The sequence below is a fragment of the Corvus hawaiiensis genome, chromosome 16 (assembly GCF_020740725.1).
Source record: "Corvus hawaiiensis isolate bCorHaw1 chromosome 16, bCorHaw1.pri.cur, whole genome shotgun sequence".
Taxonomy (NCBI): Eukaryota; Metazoa; Chordata; class Aves; order Passeriformes; family Corvidae; genus Corvus; species Corvus hawaiiensis.
In genome coordinates, this window is record NC_063228.1 from 1,257,522 (window position 1) to 1,277,623 (window position 20,102).

At 43.8% G+C, this 20,102-nt stretch overlaps 2 protein-coding genes across 2 annotated transcripts; both read right to left on the bottom strand.

The window, feature by feature from the left end:
- Positions 1-201: 201 nt before the first annotated feature.
- Positions 202-3,846, bottom strand: COQ7 (coenzyme Q7, hydroxylase). Its single transcript, XM_048321288.1, has 6 exons — positions 3,757-3,846; positions 3,405-3,595; positions 2,880-2,994; positions 2,628-2,767; positions 1,441-1,509; positions 202-793 (listed from the first exon to the last, which is right to left on the bottom strand). The coding sequence occupies exons 1-6, from the start codon at positions 3,824-3,826 to the stop codon at positions 716-718; spliced, it is 663 nt and encodes a 220-aa protein (XP_048177245.1). The 5' UTR covers positions 3,827-3,846; the 3' UTR covers positions 202-715.
- A 223-nt stretch (positions 3,847-4,069) lies between these two features.
- Positions 4,070-18,710, bottom strand: TMC7 (transmembrane channel like 7). Its single transcript, XM_048321237.1, has 16 exons — positions 18,615-18,710; positions 18,164-18,404; positions 15,904-16,052; positions 15,390-15,557; positions 15,133-15,218; positions 14,478-14,623; positions 13,810-13,957; positions 12,200-12,370; positions 10,529-10,686; positions 9,568-9,685; positions 8,852-8,949; positions 8,350-8,533; positions 7,405-7,535; positions 6,984-7,139; positions 6,400-6,478; positions 4,070-5,246 (listed from the first exon to the last, which is right to left on the bottom strand). The coding sequence occupies exons 1-16, from the start codon at positions 18,664-18,666 to the stop codon at positions 5,193-5,195; spliced, it is 2,139 nt and encodes a 712-aa protein (XP_048177194.1). The 5' UTR covers positions 18,667-18,710; the 3' UTR covers positions 4,070-5,192.
- Between the last annotated feature and the right edge of the window lie 1,392 nt (positions 18,711-20,102).

A 20,102-nucleotide genomic window follows, 5' to 3' on the forward strand; every position in this document is an offset into this window, starting at 1 on the left:
CTCCACCTGCTTTATGGCTGGGATCAATTCCTTACACACACACTCAGGTAAAAAAAATGCAAACCAAACAAACCCAAGCAAATACCAAAAAAACAACAAAAAATCCCCAGTGTAACAAAGAACAACACAGTCAGTAAAATTCTATTTAAAGAATTCAGAACTGTGCCTGAAAAAAACCCATCCCAAAACAGAAAGAAGTCCTTAAGTAAAACTGGTCTTATAATACCAATTTTTATTAAGATGGACTGAAAATAAATACTTGCTATTACTTCACTTACCCTGAAAACAGAACAAATATTCTTCTTTGTCAGTATTAACCATTTCAAAATGAGCTGATGTGCTCCAGCTTATTTCAAGTACATATAAATTTGAAGGCAACAGAGAATGTATTTATCATTTTTATGTGTGTGCATCCATACACAAATATTGTATATATAAATCATGTACATACATATTTTGCTGCCACCTTGTGAACAGTCTCTGAATAGGGAGGTTTAGTTCACACAGACTCAATTCTGCCACCTTTATTCACATTTAGCTCAACTGACTTCAATCTAGATACTTTTTAAATGGGTACTCAATGTGACAAAGGATGGCTGAATCAAGTGCTTAGTGCAGAAAAATTTAAAAGGCTGAATAAAATAGCTGAGTCTTCCACAATTTCCATACACTTTTGTGTCACAGTTTATTGCCCCAACTATAATGCAAAATATAACTAAATTCGTTCTGATAAAAATATTGCAGCTTTGCATCCAAGTTGTATGGCTGTCTTCAAAACAGAATAAGCTGGTGTCTGTAAAAAGAATAAAAGATTAAACACATCCACTGAAGTGCTTTGCTTGAACTAGATTGTGATAAGGAATAGTAATCACTATTAAAAAAAAAAAATCAAAGTAAAAACACACACTCCCCAAGAAAACCCCACCTGTATTTGCAGTCTAATCTATCATAGAGAAAACAAAACTAAGATTTATCAACTTTGCAGAATATTTCCATTTCTCCACAAGTGTAAGTCAAGAGAAAAACCAGAAGTTACACATTCCCCACAGAGTTTCCAAGTGAGCACAGAATTTAGTTCAGTATTTCACACTTCCTAGTAAGATGATGCCTCCAGTTCCCAGCTGTATGGATAGCACCTATTAGCCTTATCTTCAAAAATATTTCATCTGAACTGAAATCAAAAGAAAATCTACAAATTTGCAGAGGATATCTCTTAGGAAAAAATCAAAACACTTTAACACTTGACACGAATTCTAACAGATTCAGTTCTGATCTAGAGCAATAAAAGTTATCACATGCAGGACTTTCCTTTGGGGAAGAGTATCAAGAGCCTTATTTTGTGCTTCTCAAAGAACCACATCCCAGCCTCTAGGTAAGGAAGGCAAGAGCAGCACATCTACATCCTCACTGACAGCACCAATGAGTCAACATTCTACTCACAGCTTCTGCATCGTGCTCGAGCCCAATGTCGTGGTGCTCCTGCTCATCGTCCCGGAATTGCTTTATTACCTTGAAAAACAGCCATTACTGAGTCTACTTTGCAGAAAAATCGAGGCAGCCAGTACACACAACTAGATGCTGTTGTCCATTGCGTGTACCATGGCAAGCCAGGGTCTCTCAAAAACTTCTCTGGGCAGCTGGGCACTGTCCCTGCCCAACAGCTTCACACTGCTTTTGGTTTCCTCACTAGTTCTCCTCATATTGGCACTGTGAATAAACTCCCTGCCTGGATTTTTCTCTTTGTTTTGTGCCATCTCCACCTATTTCACTGTATCATTATCTTCAGGGGTGGTATTTCCCTGGTGCACCTCAGCACAACCCTGGTTACTTCAGACACAATTTCTGTAGCAGTAGGACACATTGGAATGATCAGACTTTGCTACACGTTACACCATGCACAGCCCAACACACTGGCAGCCAGCAAGGCTGGAAATGAACCAGTTCCATGTGCTGCCTGTGGACACAGTTCCATCTCCCACAAACACCCTACAGGAGTGTGTCCCAGTTTGATACCTAAAATGCTTGGGAATTTATTTTCTCACAGAGCTGACAAACATCAGCTCCCTACACACTCTGAGCAGCATCCAGGACTAGAACATGAACAGGGTGCTGGCTGGCAGCAGTGGAGGCAAACCCCCCCGGGGTGCATCAAACACAGCGTGGGCAGAGGGGCTGCAGAGGGGGTCACCTTGAGCTCACCCTGAGCACTGTGTATAGCTCTGGGCCCCACAGCTTAAGGAGCACGTGGAGGTACTTGAATACCTTCAGAGGAGGGCAACACAGCTACTATGCAATCATATTTCCTCCTTTTGTTTCCCCTCTAGACCCTTCCTCTCAATTAAAATTAATCAAACTCAAAGCATAATTCTCCCACTCAAAAAGGAAACACTGCATTACTGAAAGCATACTGAACATAACCCAACATATGTTTTAATTCTGGTGCTTGATCAATTTGCTGAAGGAAAAAGCATCCTTCTATTTTATTAGTTTCTGTTGACTTCAGCATTCTAAGTGACAGAACAAAAAGATCTACAGTAAATTCTACAAGCATATTATTTTTAAAAGACAAATTCACATCAGATAATTCAATCAATTTGTTAAACTACTTTTCAGTCATGGTTAAATACCTGCAATAGTTCTTTGTACTTTTCTGGATCCTCTTCTATTAGAGTTCGGATCTGGTTGTTGTAGTGCTCTGATATACTCTCTTCCACAGCCACTGTGCAAGCCATTGCACCCTTCCTTCCAAGCAAAGCACTTCCAGCCCCTGGGATTGGGGTACCAGACACATGAATACAATGAAATCTGAAGCAATACAAATAATTTAACACAATTGAAGACTTCACAAAACAACAACAATAGTTGTTGTACAAACTCACCTAAAACAAACCCTGCTACATTCCAGAAAGGCAATAGAACAGTAGGTCGAACTCTGTATGCAACCATGAGCTCATTGAACTTTTTCAGGTGGTCTTTTTCTTGATTCCACATTTGCTGCAAAAGAGCCAGGTCACAGTGAAGCATATAACCCCAAGAGATAAACATTTCCAATAAAACTAATAAAAACCAAACCAGCTCAGGCCACATATGCTGTGATAGCTGAGGCAATACTGTAACACTGCAACATCACAGAGAAGAAAGGCTGCAGAAGGGCAGATGCAGATCGTTATAAAACGGGCAGATGAGGATTTGCAAAATAGGACAACACTCCAGTAACTGCAGCATCCGTAACTTCCTTACCAAGCACTCCCACCACTGTTTATAAACCCACACGTTCGGAAGTGCTTAGAACAAAAATGGACAGCAATGTTGCCATGAAGGCTACGATCGTTCCCCGTCATTCGGCCGCCGTTAATCCAATGCAAACGGAGCAGAAGCAGAGGCCGGGCTCCAGGCGCGCTCACCTGGATGACGGGCCCCACGCTAGACCTGCCCAGCACGGCCATCTGCCCCGCATAGATGCGGTTCGCCCCGTACTCCCCCGCATGGTCCACGCGGATGATGCGGTCTATGACGGGCTTGTTGACGCCCTCCTGCGCCACCCGCGTGCTGCACAGCCTGAGGGAAGCCCCTCCGGCGGGCAGAGGCCGCAGACCTGTCGGAGAAACAAAGGTGACGCGAGCTCCGCCGCCGCCCGGTCCTCGTCCGGGACGGGCCGGCGGGCGCTGCCACCCGGGGAGCCGGACGGCCTGAGGCGGTCCCGGGTGGCGGCACGGGGACCTGGGGGGCGGGCAGGGAGCGAAGCCGAGCCCGTACCCGGCCCGCAGCGGAGGGGCCGGCGCCGCAACAGCGAGCACCGCAAACCCGGAGCCACGGCCGCCGCCATAGCCCTGAGAACAGGCCCCCTGCGCGCCGCAATGACGTCATCACCGCGCGCCACCCTCCCGCCCCACCACGATTCCGATTGGCCCCGCGTCGCCGCCGCACTGGACAGCGCAGCTGTCAATCAAAGCCGGCGTCCCCCGGTTGCCACGGGAACGAGGGCAGGGCGGGAAGTGCGGCGGGAGCGCTGAGGGCGGCAGAGGCGGGGCTGGGCCGGGCCCCACAGCGACACAACAACAGCAGGCGGTACCGTAAAAAATACTGCGTTTATTGAACGTGCATTCCCTTAAAATAAGGGCAGAAAACACTCCAAAAGACTATATAAAAAGGATAGTGTCTCACATTAACTAAGAGCGGACTAATGCAGATTTCAAGCAATAAACGCAGTTCTGTACAGAAAATCCTTAACTACGATCTTTAAATAAAGGAATGGGTTGATAGCCTACAGGGACACATGGTTCTCCGAGACACACGGTCCCAGCAGTTCAGCTAAGAGAGAGGAAATGTGAAATTAAGGGGTACTGACACACAGTATTGCCAACCAATAATTTAACTCTCAAATATTCACATTTTAGAACACAGAGAACAGTAGTGAAGGTGTTTGTACAAGAATAAAACACAAATAATAATGCCTTAAAACACTAAAAATAAAAAAGGGCCCTCCACAGCAGCAAGAGTGGTGCCCCAGCAGTGCTGTGCCTGCCCTGCTGTGGGTTTCTTCCTGCCCCGAGTGTTTATTCAGAGCTCTTTTATCAGCTCGTTTGCTCTCAACAATTTTGTGACCAGTTACCCAGTGTTCAACTGCTCCTGCTGCTTCAGAGCAGAATAAATAGCAAACCTTTACCTCTAAAAATATTTAGAAAACTGATTTCAAACCCATGCTATATTTTCTTTTCCTATGCACTATTTCAAAATACTTCCATACATATTTCTTTTTTTAAAACCAAAGCAAATAAAAGGCATTGAAAACATGTAAAACCATACCTTTCCCCTCTCTTGTGATTCTTATAGCATAATTTGTAAAAACAGTACAACAGAGTTTCAGTTCTGATCATATTTTACCCAAACTCCCTGAAAAAATAGAGACTTAACAAATCCCAACAACCCTGAAGCCGTATCAGTGTTAAAGTATCCTTTTTTGAGCAGCCCTAACACAGTATAAATTAGCCGAATTTCCAAGATTTGGAAACCTTAAGCCCCACTAGCTTAACCAACAAAGACTCAGACTACAAGCACCCATTACACAGAGCAGGGTGCCAGGGTGCTGGTCAGTCACTCAGTTTTTAGAAGCTGCAAATGCTTCTGCCGTTATCTTGTGTCTCTGGGAGTTTCAGGAAGTCAAGTTCTTTTGGCTTGTGTGGTTTTCAAGGCTACCTCTGAGCTTCTGCTATCTTTCTGATTAGGAACATCTTGTCACGACTCTCCTGGAAAGACAGAATAACAAATGTGCTCCACATGAACAGTGTTAACACAAATCATCTACAACAGCCCATTTCTTTATTAGAAATAGGTACTGTACTCCCCCCAGCACACTCTCAACTGCCTGAACAATTTCAAGTTAACAATAGTCTTGACTTCATTTATCTCACCTCAGGTCACACATTAACAGCTCTGCACTGAGCCTAGTAAAAACATCTCACACACCTCAAAATTTAAAACCATGCTACCAAGAAGTCGAACAACAGTGAAGAAACAAAAATAAAAACCACACAAGGATTTTCAGAACTCCCAGCTGGTTTGTGAACTCTTCAAAAAGCAGGAAGGCTTTCACTTCTAAATTCCTCACTCCTCAAAAACCTCTGCCCAGTAGTGTTTATCTGCACACAGGTTGTTAAATGCCATTATCTAAAAGAAGCACACACCAAGAAATGGGCTATTTCATAAGAAAGTGAGAAGTCTCACTAGTGAGGCTGAGTTCTGACTCGAGCAGTTTGTCAGATCACAGCACACGAACGCTGCCAAACCTGGCAGTGGCTTTTGATGGCCACAAAGCAGCACTTGTGCACTGGCACCCTTCTCCACAGGGCTGGTTAGTGGTGACTTGTTCCACTTTTAGTACCTGCTCAGGCAGTGCTGGGCCTGCACTCAAGAACAAGACCAGAAAAGATGCAGTCAAAACACAGGCCTGGAGGAAAGGGTAGGGAGTTGGGTGCCTGTTTGTGGGGGCAGAGAAGGAAAGAGAAGGGGAGGTTGTGCAAGATGGTCGAGGGGACAGGAAACATGAGATTCAGGTTCTTCTTTGGCAGAAAAAACCATGCAGATGAGTGGATTTAAGCAAGGCAAAAGATGAAAAAACAGGGACACAGCTTCTTGGGGGCATATCTCTTGTATGTGTGTTGCCTGATATAACCAGACCTTGTTGCAGTTGCAGCTGGTACCCAAGAAAATCAACTCCACTGAGAAATACCACAACGCTTTGGTTATTTTTCCTGGGTTATTTGTAAAACATTCTTCACTGCCCGTTGCAAATACTAAATATGCAGGAGACTATGAAAACCAATACTCCTGTGCATGCCTTATTTCTGCATCCCTAAAGTTCTCTTTGTTGTGTCAGTAAAGTGCTGGGTCAGATCTTACCAAAACCAGTTGTTCTCTCAGCTGTTCAACCACTCGTTTGTGTGCTCGAGCCAAGGCAATAAAATAGAACATAATGATGCTGTAAACAACAAACAAAAAGGAAGGACTTGAGATTTCCTATGTACGTAATAACAAGTTCAGTTCAGGGGAAGACATAAACATGTGCTACGGAAGAAAGGGCTGGGTGGAGTCCAAAACAAACCATGTGGTTTTTCAAGCACAGAAGTTTTAGAAAGCATCAGGTAATAAGGCTCCAAAATTTGCAAACAGTTTAGTTGAACTTAAATGCAAAAAACTCCATTTAAACGTAGGAATTGTGATCACAAGGCTTACAGTACTAATTTGCAGAGGGTTCACAGTTAAAATTTTTGAGAAGGACACTGCTGAGTATGGGACGTACAAGAGGAGATGGAACAAAGCTGATGAGTGTGAACACATGGGCCAAGACATAAGGGCTGAGGATTCATATGGGTTTTGATGCTTTTGACTGCAAATGAAAAATCTGGTCTAATAGATGCTTGGTACGAGTTCAGTAAGCAAGGAAATGAAGCTGCATAAGTGAATCAAATCTCCACAGTACTCACCAAATGACCATAAAAAAAGGCACTGCAAAGGCTTCTGATGCCATGCCAAAAAGGATCTGCTGGATAAATGTTGGAAACTCAAGTATTTTGTCTGGAACAACTTCCCATGAAGTGTTAAAATTCCTGAATGGCCCACATGCCTTGGAAGAGGGGATACTGTCAAAGAAGCAGAACAGAAAGATGTTTCACCAAAATGTAAAGATAAAATAATCCAGCACAAGCCCAGCACCATTTCAGCAATGCAGTAAAAGTGTCCCATGTCTTTAAAACTGTAATTTTTGTTTATATGAACTAAGTTATAATTTTATGTATTACACGCTATATATTTTATTCCATTAATCATTCTAAAGTTGTGTGTCTTTTACAGAACTGACAACTTTAGAACAAGTGCCAACGTCACAGAACTTAAATTGCCACTTACTGTGCTATGCTGACTGCCAAAGGCACAAAAGCCAAGATGAGCCCAATCAACAGCACCGCCAGGAAGAAAAAGTTGGAATTTGATGCCCTGAGAGACCTAGCTTCAGGTTTACGTGTGTGTATCAAAATGACCTGAAGAGGGAAGGTAAGAGTGTTACCAGTACATCTATACAGATAAACATCCAAGCATACTTCCCCCAGCAACTGAATTTTCCATCCTCAAACACACCACCAGCTACCCCACAACCACCTCCTCTGACGTGCATGGGCTGAGAAGGGCTAAGACAAGAATGCCTCACATTCTGCTATAAGTCAATGTCTCCTAGTTTGTGTAAGAATTTGATCCAGAGGACCTCACACACTTGCACAGTCAGCTGACACAGCCATTTGGTGTATGACCCATGGCACTGCCGTTGGCTTTGTTCTGCCACATCTTCACTGGATACATCCCCTCTTGAAAGACTTAAAGTATCAGCAAGAATTGGATGCACAGAAGGAGCTGTGTGGTCACTGAGCAAAACTTCTGATAGGCAGAAATCACATGAACATCCAACACAGCTTGGATTTTCCATTTTGCTCCCAAATTTTTAGCAGTTTCGCAAAATTTTCTCCAAGTTGTAAGCTGTGTTGCTAATAAATAGATTACTGCAAGAAAGTGTTATAAACTAGCTTTGTTACATAAAAAGCTTTTCTTTGATAAAAAGACAAATAATTTGAGAAGTAGTAATTGAAATGTGGTTTTGCTTGATTTCAAAGCAAAATTCTACCTTCTGTTAAAAGCACAAAACCTTACTGAAAATGGAATACCATTGGCTCATTCCATCCACTGCATCCACAGGTGGTTTTAGGGTTTTTTGTTGGTTTTAGATCACCTGTATATCTATATGCCTGCATTACAAAAAACAGAGATGTACTCAGTCCTTCATCAACCACACACCTTCATTACCTTTTTAACGTAAAAGATGATGAAGTATTTGATAGTTGCTATTGCAGGGAGAAGTGGTGAAAAGAAGGTTCCAATCCAGCAAATAGTCTGCCCATAAATGATTTCCAGGACATTGTCAGAAATTCCAAATTCCTGCTGTCCAAACCACTGAATTAGCTTGCAAGAGCAATGAGTAACTAACAACCTGAAACCAAAGAATATTGTTAGTCCTAAACTGAAGCTGTACAGTTTAGATTCATTCTAACACATTTGGAACATACAAAATTTAGCATTTAAGCATTAGACAACATAACAGAAAATGTCTGAAGAAAAAAGCTCTCAAATATCAAAAACTATGCAGCCATCTGAATAGCAAACAGGTGCTCAAACCACCAGAAATACGTTTATAATTTATTTTAAAACTAGTAATCTGGTTAGAAATACGGGGAATTTAAAGCAGAAAAAAGAAAATGTGTTTCATACATAATTTGTAAAAATATGCTCAAAAAGCAGAGATACATACTTTCTGGGGAAGTCCACAAACAGGGGCACAGCAAGAATTACAGCAAAATCAAATATCATCAGTTTGTACATTTCTTGCCCAACATCAGATTCCCAGCACTATAAAAACAAGTCAGGATAAACAAGATTAGCAGTCTAAATAAACAAGCTGAAAAAACTTCTATCACTAAAGCAACAAACGTCTCAGTTAACATCATGAAGTTCAAATGGTATTAACTCCAATGTCTAAAACATTCAAGTGTTTCAAAGTTCCCGTGCCAAGCTTTTCACTTATTTTTTTGTTTTGATTTTGGGTTTGGGGATTTTTTTTTGTGAGGTGTGGGGGTTGTGTGTGTTTTGTTTGCTTTTGTTGGTTGGGGGTTTTTGTTTGTTTGTTGGTTGGTTTTTAAGGAAAAACTATTTGCCTTACTGCAGCAAAAGGCAGTAGCACAATGTCTCCAAAACACAGCTAGCTCAGACAATCCTCATGGTGGACAGAAAGCCTGTGCTAAGCCATCATCTGCCACTGGACTAATTCTAATCAGAGCTTTAGAAAAACAAAGAATATATGTGTAACAACTGTACTGGTTTGCACTGAGCAGTGGGAATCAACACCAAGTATAACATGAATGGCAACACCAGGGCTGATACTGAACACCTCTAGACAAGCAACTCTCATGGAAAACAAATCTCTGTTCACAAGCTCAGATGATTAAAGACCAAGATAAATCTGCTTACAGGATAGAGTTTGTAATTGTATCCACAGGGCTTACACTTGTCAGTGCTACAGTTGGAGATCTGACTCCACAGCGAGAACAAGAGAACGCCAATATTGGCCAACCGCACGAAGACACACCTGGAAGAAAGGCAAAACCTAATTCCAAACATGCCAAAAAATAGCCATGTTAACACTTAGCTCACCTTGCACAGGAGTCCAAGGAAGCCTTAAAACACAAAAGGGTCATGCAGAGTTTTAAGAGAGCAGCCAGCTAGATAATAAACACATTTCTTTCCTTAGTAGTAAGTTAAAATTGCTTTTCACCTTCCCAGCTTTAGGCTACAGTCCCTTGTTTCTTTTCTCAGCACTGTTCCTACATCAGTCATTTCAGTTGCAGATCTTGATGCTGCAATGGGTTGCAATTCTCAGGTACAGTTCTGTGTGCAGCATTTCTGTTCATGTAGCTTCAGGCCTTCTGAGGCCAAATCAGAAATACAAAGCATGGACCTGCAGATCAACCTAGATCTTACTGCCTTAAGCTGCCAAACACCAGCTGTTACACTGAAGTATCTTTTACCCCAAAACTTTTAACTTCTGCCTTGCCTTGAGCAAAGCTGTACTTCAGCCACTGCTGTACACATACATTTGCTCATTCAGGGAACTGCTGCATGCAAAGCAGTGAATCCACAGCTCTGCAGCCACAAGTTCCCTACTGACTATTTATTCAGCTTGAAGATGTCCAGATCACACAGCTAAATGGGACCGGGAGAAAAGCTTGGACACTGAGATGATTGCACTGCACTGTCATCAAAACAGATTGTTCCCAGATTTAAAGTTCCCAACTAAACATACGCCAAACAATGCCTTCCTGGTTTCCAGTGCCAACTTCTCTGCTTTTTGATGTTACAATGTTTACAATACATATAGCCTACCAAGAGCAAGTTGTTGAAACATCCAAGGCCACAATAAAAACATCTTTACCTCATGAGCGTCAGCCTGATTTCAAAGGCTGGTGTATAGTCTTCAAACCTGATCAGAAATGAGAAGATCAGAGGACTTATGAAGTTGGCCAGTGTGATCACCATGGAAGGCAAATACTGCACTAAGAGATTAGCCAAGGAGTTCTCATTGTCAGTGTCCTGCACAAGAAGAGATGAGAGAAACATAATGCTTAGAGAAACACACCTTCCTGACCGTGCTGCCTCCAGCCACACACGTCTCCCTTGTCCAGGATTCAGGCAGCATCTTTTACTCTGTCTTCATCCTCCACCTACATTTGCACCGGACAATAAAAACCAACACCACATGGAACATGAATGGCAAACCCAGAGCTGATTCTGAATACCTCTAGACAAGCAAGTTTCATGGAAAACAAATCTCTGTTCTTTATACAAGCCTGATCACTGCTATCTCTGCAGTTTGCCACTACACACCTTTGCTTTCTCCTGCTCCCTTCACCAGGAACTCCTTCCACCTCCAGTTACGAGTATTTCTGTGCTTCCTCAAAGCTTCTGTTTAAAGAGGTTCAACTCACCAAGGTTTCTGTCTGACTCTTGCTAACCAGCACGAAAGCTACCAGGTTTTGCCACTATTCCAAGTGCAGACACTTTTCAATTTATTCTCACTGGTGCCAAGCAGCTCCCCTGACTTTCCTACCATCCTGACAAGCAACTCTAACTGCTCATTAAGACAAGGTCAAGGTATCAACCCTTCTACATAAACCTCACAGTAAGTGAAGCTGTTCTTCAAGTTGCTCAGTGTTGTGCTGTCCTCTTCTCTGCCCTCAAACAATACCTCTGACACAAACTCATTCAGCCCCCACTTCCTGCTTCTGTCTGTGCAATCCTGGCAGTTTACAGAAGTTCAGAGTTAGGTCCACCATGAGCACAACTTTCCTTGTGAACAGCTAAGTCCATCACATCAGCAACTTACACAGGGGAGAGAAAAATTGTGGTCCCCATTTCTATCAGACTAATCAAACCCTGGGGTCCTACAGAGAAGTCAATTACTTTTGTGAAGCTGTCACGACTAGAAGCTTGTCTGCTTTGTTCTGCTTCTGAACCACTCTTTCCATCTTGTCCTGCCGGAGGTGAAACGCACCCAAAGTGATTCTTTCCGCTAGTGATGCAAGAACCTTTGCTTCTGAAAACTGCTCTGTGTTCAAAGCCTTCCGGTTTCCCCACACAGTGGTAACTCAAGCCACAGGACAGATCATAATCTCTACTCTGCCTTCCCCTGCAGTGCATTTTTGCAGCTGACAGTGAACCAGACCACGTGAAACTGCTCATGATGAAGTTTAGTTTAACCAGGTCAGTTCCCCCAGCCAGTTCCCTGCCCAGACCCAGCAGATCACAGAGGTGAGCACAGTTACAAGGGAAGAGTAGTGAGGGCTGCTCTTCTTGTCAGCTCCAAGGCACTCAACACCGAAGCCTCTGCAGCAACAGGAGACATTACTGGGGAGGTTTTTTAGCACGTGGTCCTTGATCTTTCCTGCTCTCATCTACTAAAAGAAGTTTTAAGTCTGTAGAAAGTGTTTCCAGATCCCTGCATGAAAGGTGCTATATTAAGATACTTGACTCTTTCACAATAGTTCCTCTTGCTGTAATCACCAGCCTTGACTGAAGCTGTCCTAGTGTCATTTCTGATACTCACATTGGAGTTTTCTTGAGAGAAGACAGTTACTCTATAAATAGAGTAAAAGCATCCTGATAAAATGGCAATGACAATTATATTTATAAATATTCTCAGAGAGTAGATGCGTAGCTTTTCTTTCGTTGTTCTCTCAGCTATTTTTTGCTTCAGTTTTTCTTCCTGCAAGTCCGTCTACAAAGAAAAGCAAGAGATGCAGATTTTTGGTGCAGCATACAACACTTAACACCATGTCTTCTACCCTTGAGATGTGCAAATCTGTAGGCTGTTCTAGGAGAGTCACTCCAGTGCCTGCCCAAGCACACAGAACTGTTTTGCCTTTTCTTTGACAAAACAGGTCCATGCAGGAATGGAAGCCCTTCTGTGCTCAGCCTCCTCAAGCTGGGGGCTCTGTAGCCCGCAGGTGTCCCACAACCCTCTTATCTTATGTGTATCATTAACACATTTCCTTGAGTTTGCCTGTTTGTTGAGAGAGACTGATCTCAGCTTGACACTAAACTCTGAAATGGGCAAACCAGCTCACTCATCTCATAATTTCTGCAGGTAAGTAACCAGCCCTCACCATATGGCTCAAAATTCCTTCTCCTCTCCTTTGTGAAGGAAAACTGGGGGAAGGCACAGAGATAGTCTCGAGCAGCTTGTCATGTAAACTTGGTGTATTTCACCTTAACTGACATGAAAATACAGTATCTCCTGTGAAGGCAATTTAATCTGGGTAAACCCACATAACAGCCATATGAGGGTATTTTCTGAGGATTTATGTCCATCAAACAGTAATATTAAGGGGCAATTTTTTGTTCTAAGATGTGCATTCTGGAGGCAAAAGTGTGGTAAGTGAAGGAGGTTCTGATTCTATGATGAAAAAAGATGGCTGTGAACGTCACTAGAGCAGAAAGCAACTCACTGTAATTGATGAAATCTGTAATTACCACTCTGTGGTTTGAAATGGAAGCATCTTCTCAAAGGTAATTGTTTCACTACACAAATCTCTGCTTCCAATGTACAGAGAGCAAAAAGAAGGTCCTTGTTTTACCAAAAGGGCCTTTCAGACCCTTTTCAGAGCTTTATGATTTGGGAAATCTAGAGCTCCATCAGCATTCTGTATGTGCATGTGTGCCAAAGACACCTAGTGAAAATCTTTCAGTATTTTCTTACTGCAACAGTGCTCTCAAACAGTACAAAGAGCACCATCTGAATTTTATTTCTCCCCAAACTACTGCCTACTGCACACTTAAAACCCAGAACACTCAAACTGATCCCTGCAAGTATTTGCCCCCAGCTGGGACAGCTTTTCCTGTTGGACTATGCAGAAACTAACACAGGAAGCAGGACTGGAGTGTGAGGAAAAGGCAGATAAGACAAGCAGCTAACAGGCTGGCGTTGGTCCCCAGCGGATGGGGGAAGGGTCGACAACATCTGTGCCATCCTTCTCACGTTACACCACGACTCCAGCTACCTAAAAAGCATGCAAGAGGATGTGGGCTGCACCCCCAAAACAAGCTACTTCAATCCTCCTTAACCTTATTCCCTTATCTGCAGAACTACAGACCTCTCTTTGTTTAGCCATCTAAGCTGTACGAAACCACAATCACCAAAAAATGGAAGTTATTCACCTGGAGCTCATACTGCAAGCTGCGATGTTTCAGCCAGGCTGCATTTGGATCTGTAATGCAGAAGTCCCAGCCTGCAAAGACTTTGTTACAGTAACTCTGAAATGGATCTGCATCGTGCACTAAGTTCTGCATAAAGCCTTTCACGGACCTAGAGAAAAAATAATGAAAAGATGTATTTTATGCACAGAAAAAACACACACAAGCAACCTGGCTGATCAAAGACTAAACAACCTCCTCTGTGAGCAAACTGCCACCTTTGCTTTGTACCAGGGAGTCTCTGGTACACCTTCAGTGTGAGATTCTGCAGCAGCTGACCCTGACTTATACAGGTTATTCCCACCTGCACTTCACCACAGTCACATCTTCTCACCTCCCCCAGACTCAGCAAAGGAAACTGAGATGGCACAAATAAAACTCAACCAAAAACCCCAAAAGAAAATCCTCCAACAAATTCAGTAGAGTTGAGGGGCTTTTACTTATAGGTATGCGTACATATGAAAAACTGATACTTCAAATTGTTTTCTTTTTCACAAGCACAACAAAGGCTACTGTGGCACTGTATGCGCAGGCAAAAGATTCCCCCTTTCCACATAAAACAGCTCTAGAACACAGTATGTTCCCTTCAAGCAGGAATAAAATGTGAACTGTGCAACAGGTAACATCTTTACCTCTTCAGTATCCAGAGGAAACTTAAGGTGAGGTAGGCAAATGTAGCCAGCAGGTATGCAAGTGGCAAGTTGTACCTCATGATACTGATCCATACCATATCTATTGTGTAATAGCCATAAAACAAACTTGTCACTTCAAGGAATCCCTGTGGAAATGAAGTTGAAATAGAATTTGTAACAGCAGCAACAACTGCCCCATTAAATCCAACCTGGCATTAAGCAATCATTTTGCAAATCTAAAATTAGGGCTCCCAGCAAGCTATAACAGTCTAAATAGTGCCATTGCCTCTACCAAACTGTAATGCAGGCACTGTGTGCCTAAAATCCCTTTCCTCTCCAGTCAAAGAGCTCGAGGACACAGACACTGGGACCCTACACAGAGAGCACAATAGACAGTGTGCTCCAGAATAATAAGGGGTAGCAGCTGGGGAGGAGAGGCACAGGCTGCAGCACGTGGCCAGCCAGGCCTTGTGGTTGTTCAGTAAAAGTCAGTTTGAAAACTGCCCTTTTCAGAGATAACGTACCCCAGTGATGCATATGCCTTACCATTTCTCGAAATTATCAAAGCTTCATTCCACAAGTAAATTTTTTTTTACATTTTAAATGCTATGTGAGACACAGAAACTAAATTAAAAAAAAATATCTAATTACTTACAGTGCCACTGAACAAATCTTTGAGGTAAGTATAGAAGTAAACAAGTCCCTTATTACCACTAGGTTCATAAACTGTGCAGTTATCCTCTGTCAAAAGAAAGGCATGAAAAGTCACTCAAATGGTAATGCCCACTGAACTGCAAGAAATTCAAACATGTCACATTCTTATAAAAAGGCATTCCTTTTTTCTGGGAGGTGGTAAAGAAGTTGGTGGAAAGGGGGAATGCTAAAACAGCTGTACATAGAGAAGATGTTTACCTATGTTCTTTGGAGAAATGTAAGCAATGGTACTGTTGAATATTCCATATTTAGAAACGATGAAGGGAAGAGTAACAAAACTGAACATGAGGATAAAAATTATAAAGTTCAGCAGGACCAGAAAACGCAGGAAGGAGAAGTAGGACTGGATGCCAGTACCAAATTTCCCTGGGAATAAAAGAAACATGTGCCAATAATTAAGATGATAAAACCATTGAAAATACAGAGAGAGCAGATTATAATTTCAGTTACACTGAACTGAAGAAACATTGTTAAAGCTAGTTTTAAGTACTACAGCCTTTTAGCAATATAACTGAAATGCAAGTTGGACATTTTAATAATTTTTTCCAATATATTTCCTTCTACCATATAATGGATTTTACATTCAGCAATAAAGGAAGAAAGTAACTTCTTAAGCACATGTAGTTATATGTGAAACTATGCTCACACAGGTAAAACTGCCAATAACAGAAGCAGCGTTATAGAGGAGAAATGGACAGCAGACAAGAAATACCTTCTATGCTGTGAATATCACGTTGCCAAAGCACCAGGTAAGATGACAAGCCCTTGACTTCACTGAGTGCTTTTTGCCATGATTTACTGCTAGTTCTTCTCCACTTCTTCCATCTAGATAAATGTTCTGTATCAGCCTGCTGAGAGCCCCTAAGAATCCAGAAATACAGTTACTGAGCACAAGAAATAATTTCTCACTCCATGTAACAGGGCTTGGCAGGACGGAGCCTGCCTGCAGCCTTCAGGGGGATAGCTACAGTAACACACACAAGCTTTCCCCATCTGGTCCTACTGGTAATGGCATCAACAACTTAATTCAAATAGGGCAAGTTCTCTCATGAAAAACATTCACTTCTCTTGGAGAAAAAAAATCCAATTGATAACAATAGTTTTTTGAAAAATTTGTTGGAAAGTGCCAATTCAACGAATTTGAGAAAGTATTTTTTGCCACCACCTCTAGGGATGCACTGTTCTAATAACAAGCTGCAAACAAACACTGAGAATGTGCCACTGTCCGTAATTTTTAACTACTTCTCACTTACCGATTTTCATACTACATGAATACGTTTGCATTTTAAAAATTGCTGCCTGATCAGCAACAGTGTCAAGGAGAATTCTGAGTGGCTCAGAGTTTGCTTCTTGTTGTTTCTTTTAAGAAACCTTAAAACTAGACAACACAAGAAACATAGTTGGAAAATGGACTGGTATGCAGTGAATTCTGTTCCAGCATCTGACACCACCAAAGAAGGGCAGCAGCTAAGTAAGCACCCATGAGGACACAGTGCTGGGGTACCAAGGTTACAGTTTTAAAAGACTTTGTGCTCAACCCTACCCATGTGTCCAAGTGATGCACTGCCATGTGTGCTCTGTGTTGCCTGTTTTCTCATCCTTCTCAGCGGAAGGTAAAATTGCATTTTGGCAGGAAGCCAAATTAAACCTATCAAACAGGCAGCAGATGACCTCAGCTTTAAGAGCAAATACAGCTCCTCTCAAGAGATTGCATTCTGTGGAAACTGCAGAGTGCAGTTTGCAGTGTTTTAAACTCTGCAGAACTGTCTGGGCCGTGTTCGGTTTGCATTTTAAATAGAAGCGTGGGCTGCATATTCTTCTGAGTTACAGAAGTTGAGTGTTCAGCTCTCATGACGTTTATGCCAAGCACTTCGTGTTGGCAGCTGCTGCACAAATGCAGATCACCGATCTGTAGAAGTGCCAAGAAGCCCCACCAGAATCTCTCCGTGCTAACATGTGTAAACAAGCCTGGGACATTGCAACTCCATGCCTCCCTCCAGTTCCTTTTTCTTGAAGAACTGAACTTCAGATACACAACTTCAAATAAAAATTCAAGGTATCGAGCCCTTTCCTTTACTGTGACCTAGGTCTTCTACTGTTTCTTGTATACAGGCTACAGGGTTAAACTCCAGGGTCAGGTTGTTTCCCATTGCTCTTGCAATAGAGTAACTCTTGTTCTCTGTGGAGTACCAGACATTAATTGTACTTCCACCTCTCTCCTAGTTCATAACTAGAACTACAATGTACCTGATTTAAAGGTACAGCTGTTCTCTGACAGTATAAAACCACATCCTGTATCCTCTGTTCTCAAAGCAGCTTTCAGCCCAGCAGTGAGACATGAGACAACAAGCACAGAAATTCAGGCGGAGCAAAGCAACGTCTTTACAATCCCTCCCTCCGGGGGGTTACCAGCAGCGGGGCAGGAACAGCACACAGGAAAGAGTCATTTAAAAAGGAATGGGGCAGGGGGAGAACATAAAAAGAAGCAAAGGTCCTGGGAAGCTTCCTATCAACTGTACTGAGCCACAGCAGGGAGAGGGCACTGGATTGTGTAAGAGCAGCTGAGCAGACTCAAGAGCAGCAGCACTCGCATAGCAGCGGGGGGGTGCTCATGCAGATAACTCACAGTGACCCTTGCAAGCACAAAACCCTGAGGGAAAAAACCCAAAACGGAAAAGAGGGAGAAACGCGTTTGTTTGCTGCAGGTAATTCCCAGTTTTAACTAATTTCTTCCAATTCAACCTACTTCTGCCCCCAGTCAGAGACTCCCTTGTGCCAGCCAAGTGCACTTGGGCACTTTCTTGTCAGAATCATATGCCACAGGGTGAAACAGATACAGCCAAACCCAGTTCTGCTTCAGCCTTCCAGCGCACCTGGGCTGTGTTTAGGAAAAAATCATTGGGAAAAAAAAAAAACCAAAAAAAAAAAACAACCCAAAAAAACAAACAAGGAAGAAAAGCGTGCAGATTAACCTTAATTTCCTCTTCTCCGCGATGCTCAGCGGTAGCTCTCTGGCGGGGCGCTCAGGCAGCTCGGCTCTCTCCTGCTGCAGCTCCCGGGCCGCGGCCCCGCGGCTGCCGGCGGTGCCCAGCAGGGCCGGCCGGCGCTCCTGGGTGCCCCCGCGGCGCCTCCGCGCCGACTGGCAGCTGGGCAGCTCCTGCAGGAAATCCACAGGTGCGGCGGCGAGCGGCTCCTCGTCAAGGACAGAGAGCCCTGCGAGGGAGAGACAGGGGCTGCGGGTTGGGGGTCGCCGCACCAGGGCAGCCGGGACCCCGCAGCGCCGCGAGGGGCGAGGCGGGGGCAGCGCCGCTCCCTCCGCTCCCGTCCCGTCCCGTCCCGTCTCTCCATCCCCCCGCCACCTGCGGGGCCGCCGGTGCTGCTGCTGCCGCCGCCCCGCCTGCCCCGCCTGCCCCGCGCCCTCACCGCCGCTGTCCCGCTGCCAGCCCGGCCCCGCGGCGGCCCCCAGCCCGCTCATGTCTGCGGGGAAGCCGCAGCCCCGCGCCCGTGCTGCCGTTTCCGGGCGCGGCGGGGCCGTGGGGCGGCGGCTGCTGCGAGCGGGGCCGGCGGGCGGGGTGAGGCTGCCCCGGGGCCGCCTTCCCCCGGCCCACGCCTGCCGGGGGCGCCCGCAGCCAACGGCATCGCCTTTTGGGACATCCGAGCCTTTCTCTTCCTCTTACCCCGGGCTTATTTTAAACTTTCCGTGAAGATACACGGCAGGGTGTAAAGGTTCCTGCCCGCCCTCTCCGCTAGAAGGGGCTCACGCAGGTGCGGGGCTGGGCGTGCTCTGGCTGCTGGACGTCTCTTATCGACGTTTGCCTTGGAAATAGGTTTTGTTTCAATGTCTTCCGTCAGTATTAACATTACCCAACATGCTGGTGTTGGGTACTGTAAAAACTTACAGACTCCGATACTTGGTCTACTCTCATTAGGTCACAAGCCCGAACTCCCAGCTTGTTCCTGTGACTGGGTCCACTGGCACGAGCTGCAGTGGAAACAACACAGCTTTACTCTTGAATGTGAAAACTTGGTGTGAACTGGAGCAAGTAAAGTCAGTAGATACTGAATCTTTTTTTCCATCTGAGACCGAGGGTGCGTTTTGTGTGAACTTGTAGTAAACATCTCAGAGAGACTTTTTTCTTGGAACAATTGTTGCCTTTTGTGTGAAAATAACAGCATGTGTGACCAAAAAGGAAATGAAACCTCCAGAAGTCTCAAAAGTCTTTCGTGGTGGGGGGAAAAATAATTTCTAGCCTTTCTTACTTTGTTCTACTGATAGCTAAAAGATAACCAGATTTTTCTGAACGTTCCTCATGCACTTTCTGCAGTAATTTTAAAAATAAGTCATTATTAGGCTTCAGAATGCCGAATCAGACATAAATGAGCATGTTTCTTCTGTTGGCTGTGTGTCATCAGCTCAGGTATGTGATTTTCAAATTGCTTTGCTAGCAATAAGAATCGATGTGGGTAATGTTTTCATAATAAAACCATAAAATGTTGTTGATAAAAATAAAGTTCTCAAAGTAATTTAGATGTACATGTTTGTAATCTGTGTTACCAGCAGAGGTGAAAGGTATACCTAAGGGGAAATATTGTGAAATACAGAGACGTGGAATTAAAGCACAGCAACTTCCTTATAGCACTGAACGACCTAAAAAACAAACGAAGAAACACGCTGTGAAGGTGTGCTTGCCTTCCTGCTGGCAGGTTGGTCTTTGATGATTGGATTTGATGATCTCAAAGGTTTCTTCCAGCCTTGATGGTTCTATGATTCTATAACTAGTATGGATTGCCCTCACCCTTCTATAAGTCAGTCTGGAGGCCTACTAGTTCTTTCCCTTCTTCTTTTCATGGATCCCCAGGATGGCTTTTGCCAGGTGGGATTTTTTGTATAGCAAAGGCTGATGCTGTGAG

Coding starts and splice junctions, on each gene's coding strand:
- TMC7 (XM_048321237.1), bottom strand. CDS start 18,666: ATGAGCGGGCTGGGGGCCGCCGCGGGGCCGGGCTGGCAGCGGGACAGC. Junction 14,624..15,132: donor AAGATTTGTTCAGTGGCACT/GTAAGTAATTAG, acceptor TCATTTCCACAG/GGATTCCTTGAAGTGACAAG. Junction 7,140..7,404: donor TTGGCAGTCAGCATAGCACA/GTAAGTGGCAAT, acceptor CTTCTTTGACAG/TATCCCCTCTTCCAAGGCAT.
- COQ7 (XM_048321288.1), bottom strand. CDS start 3,826: ATGGCGGCGGCCGTGGCTCCGGGTTTGCGGTGCTCGCTGTTGCGGCGC. Junction 3,596..3,756: donor GCCCCTCCGCTGCGGGCCGG/GTACGGGCTCGG, acceptor TTTCTCCGACAG/GTCTGCGGCCTCTGCCCGCC. Junction 1,510..2,627: donor AGTACAAAGAACTATTGCAG/GTATTTAACCAT, acceptor CTGTTTTTCAAG/GTAATAAAGCAATTCCGGGA.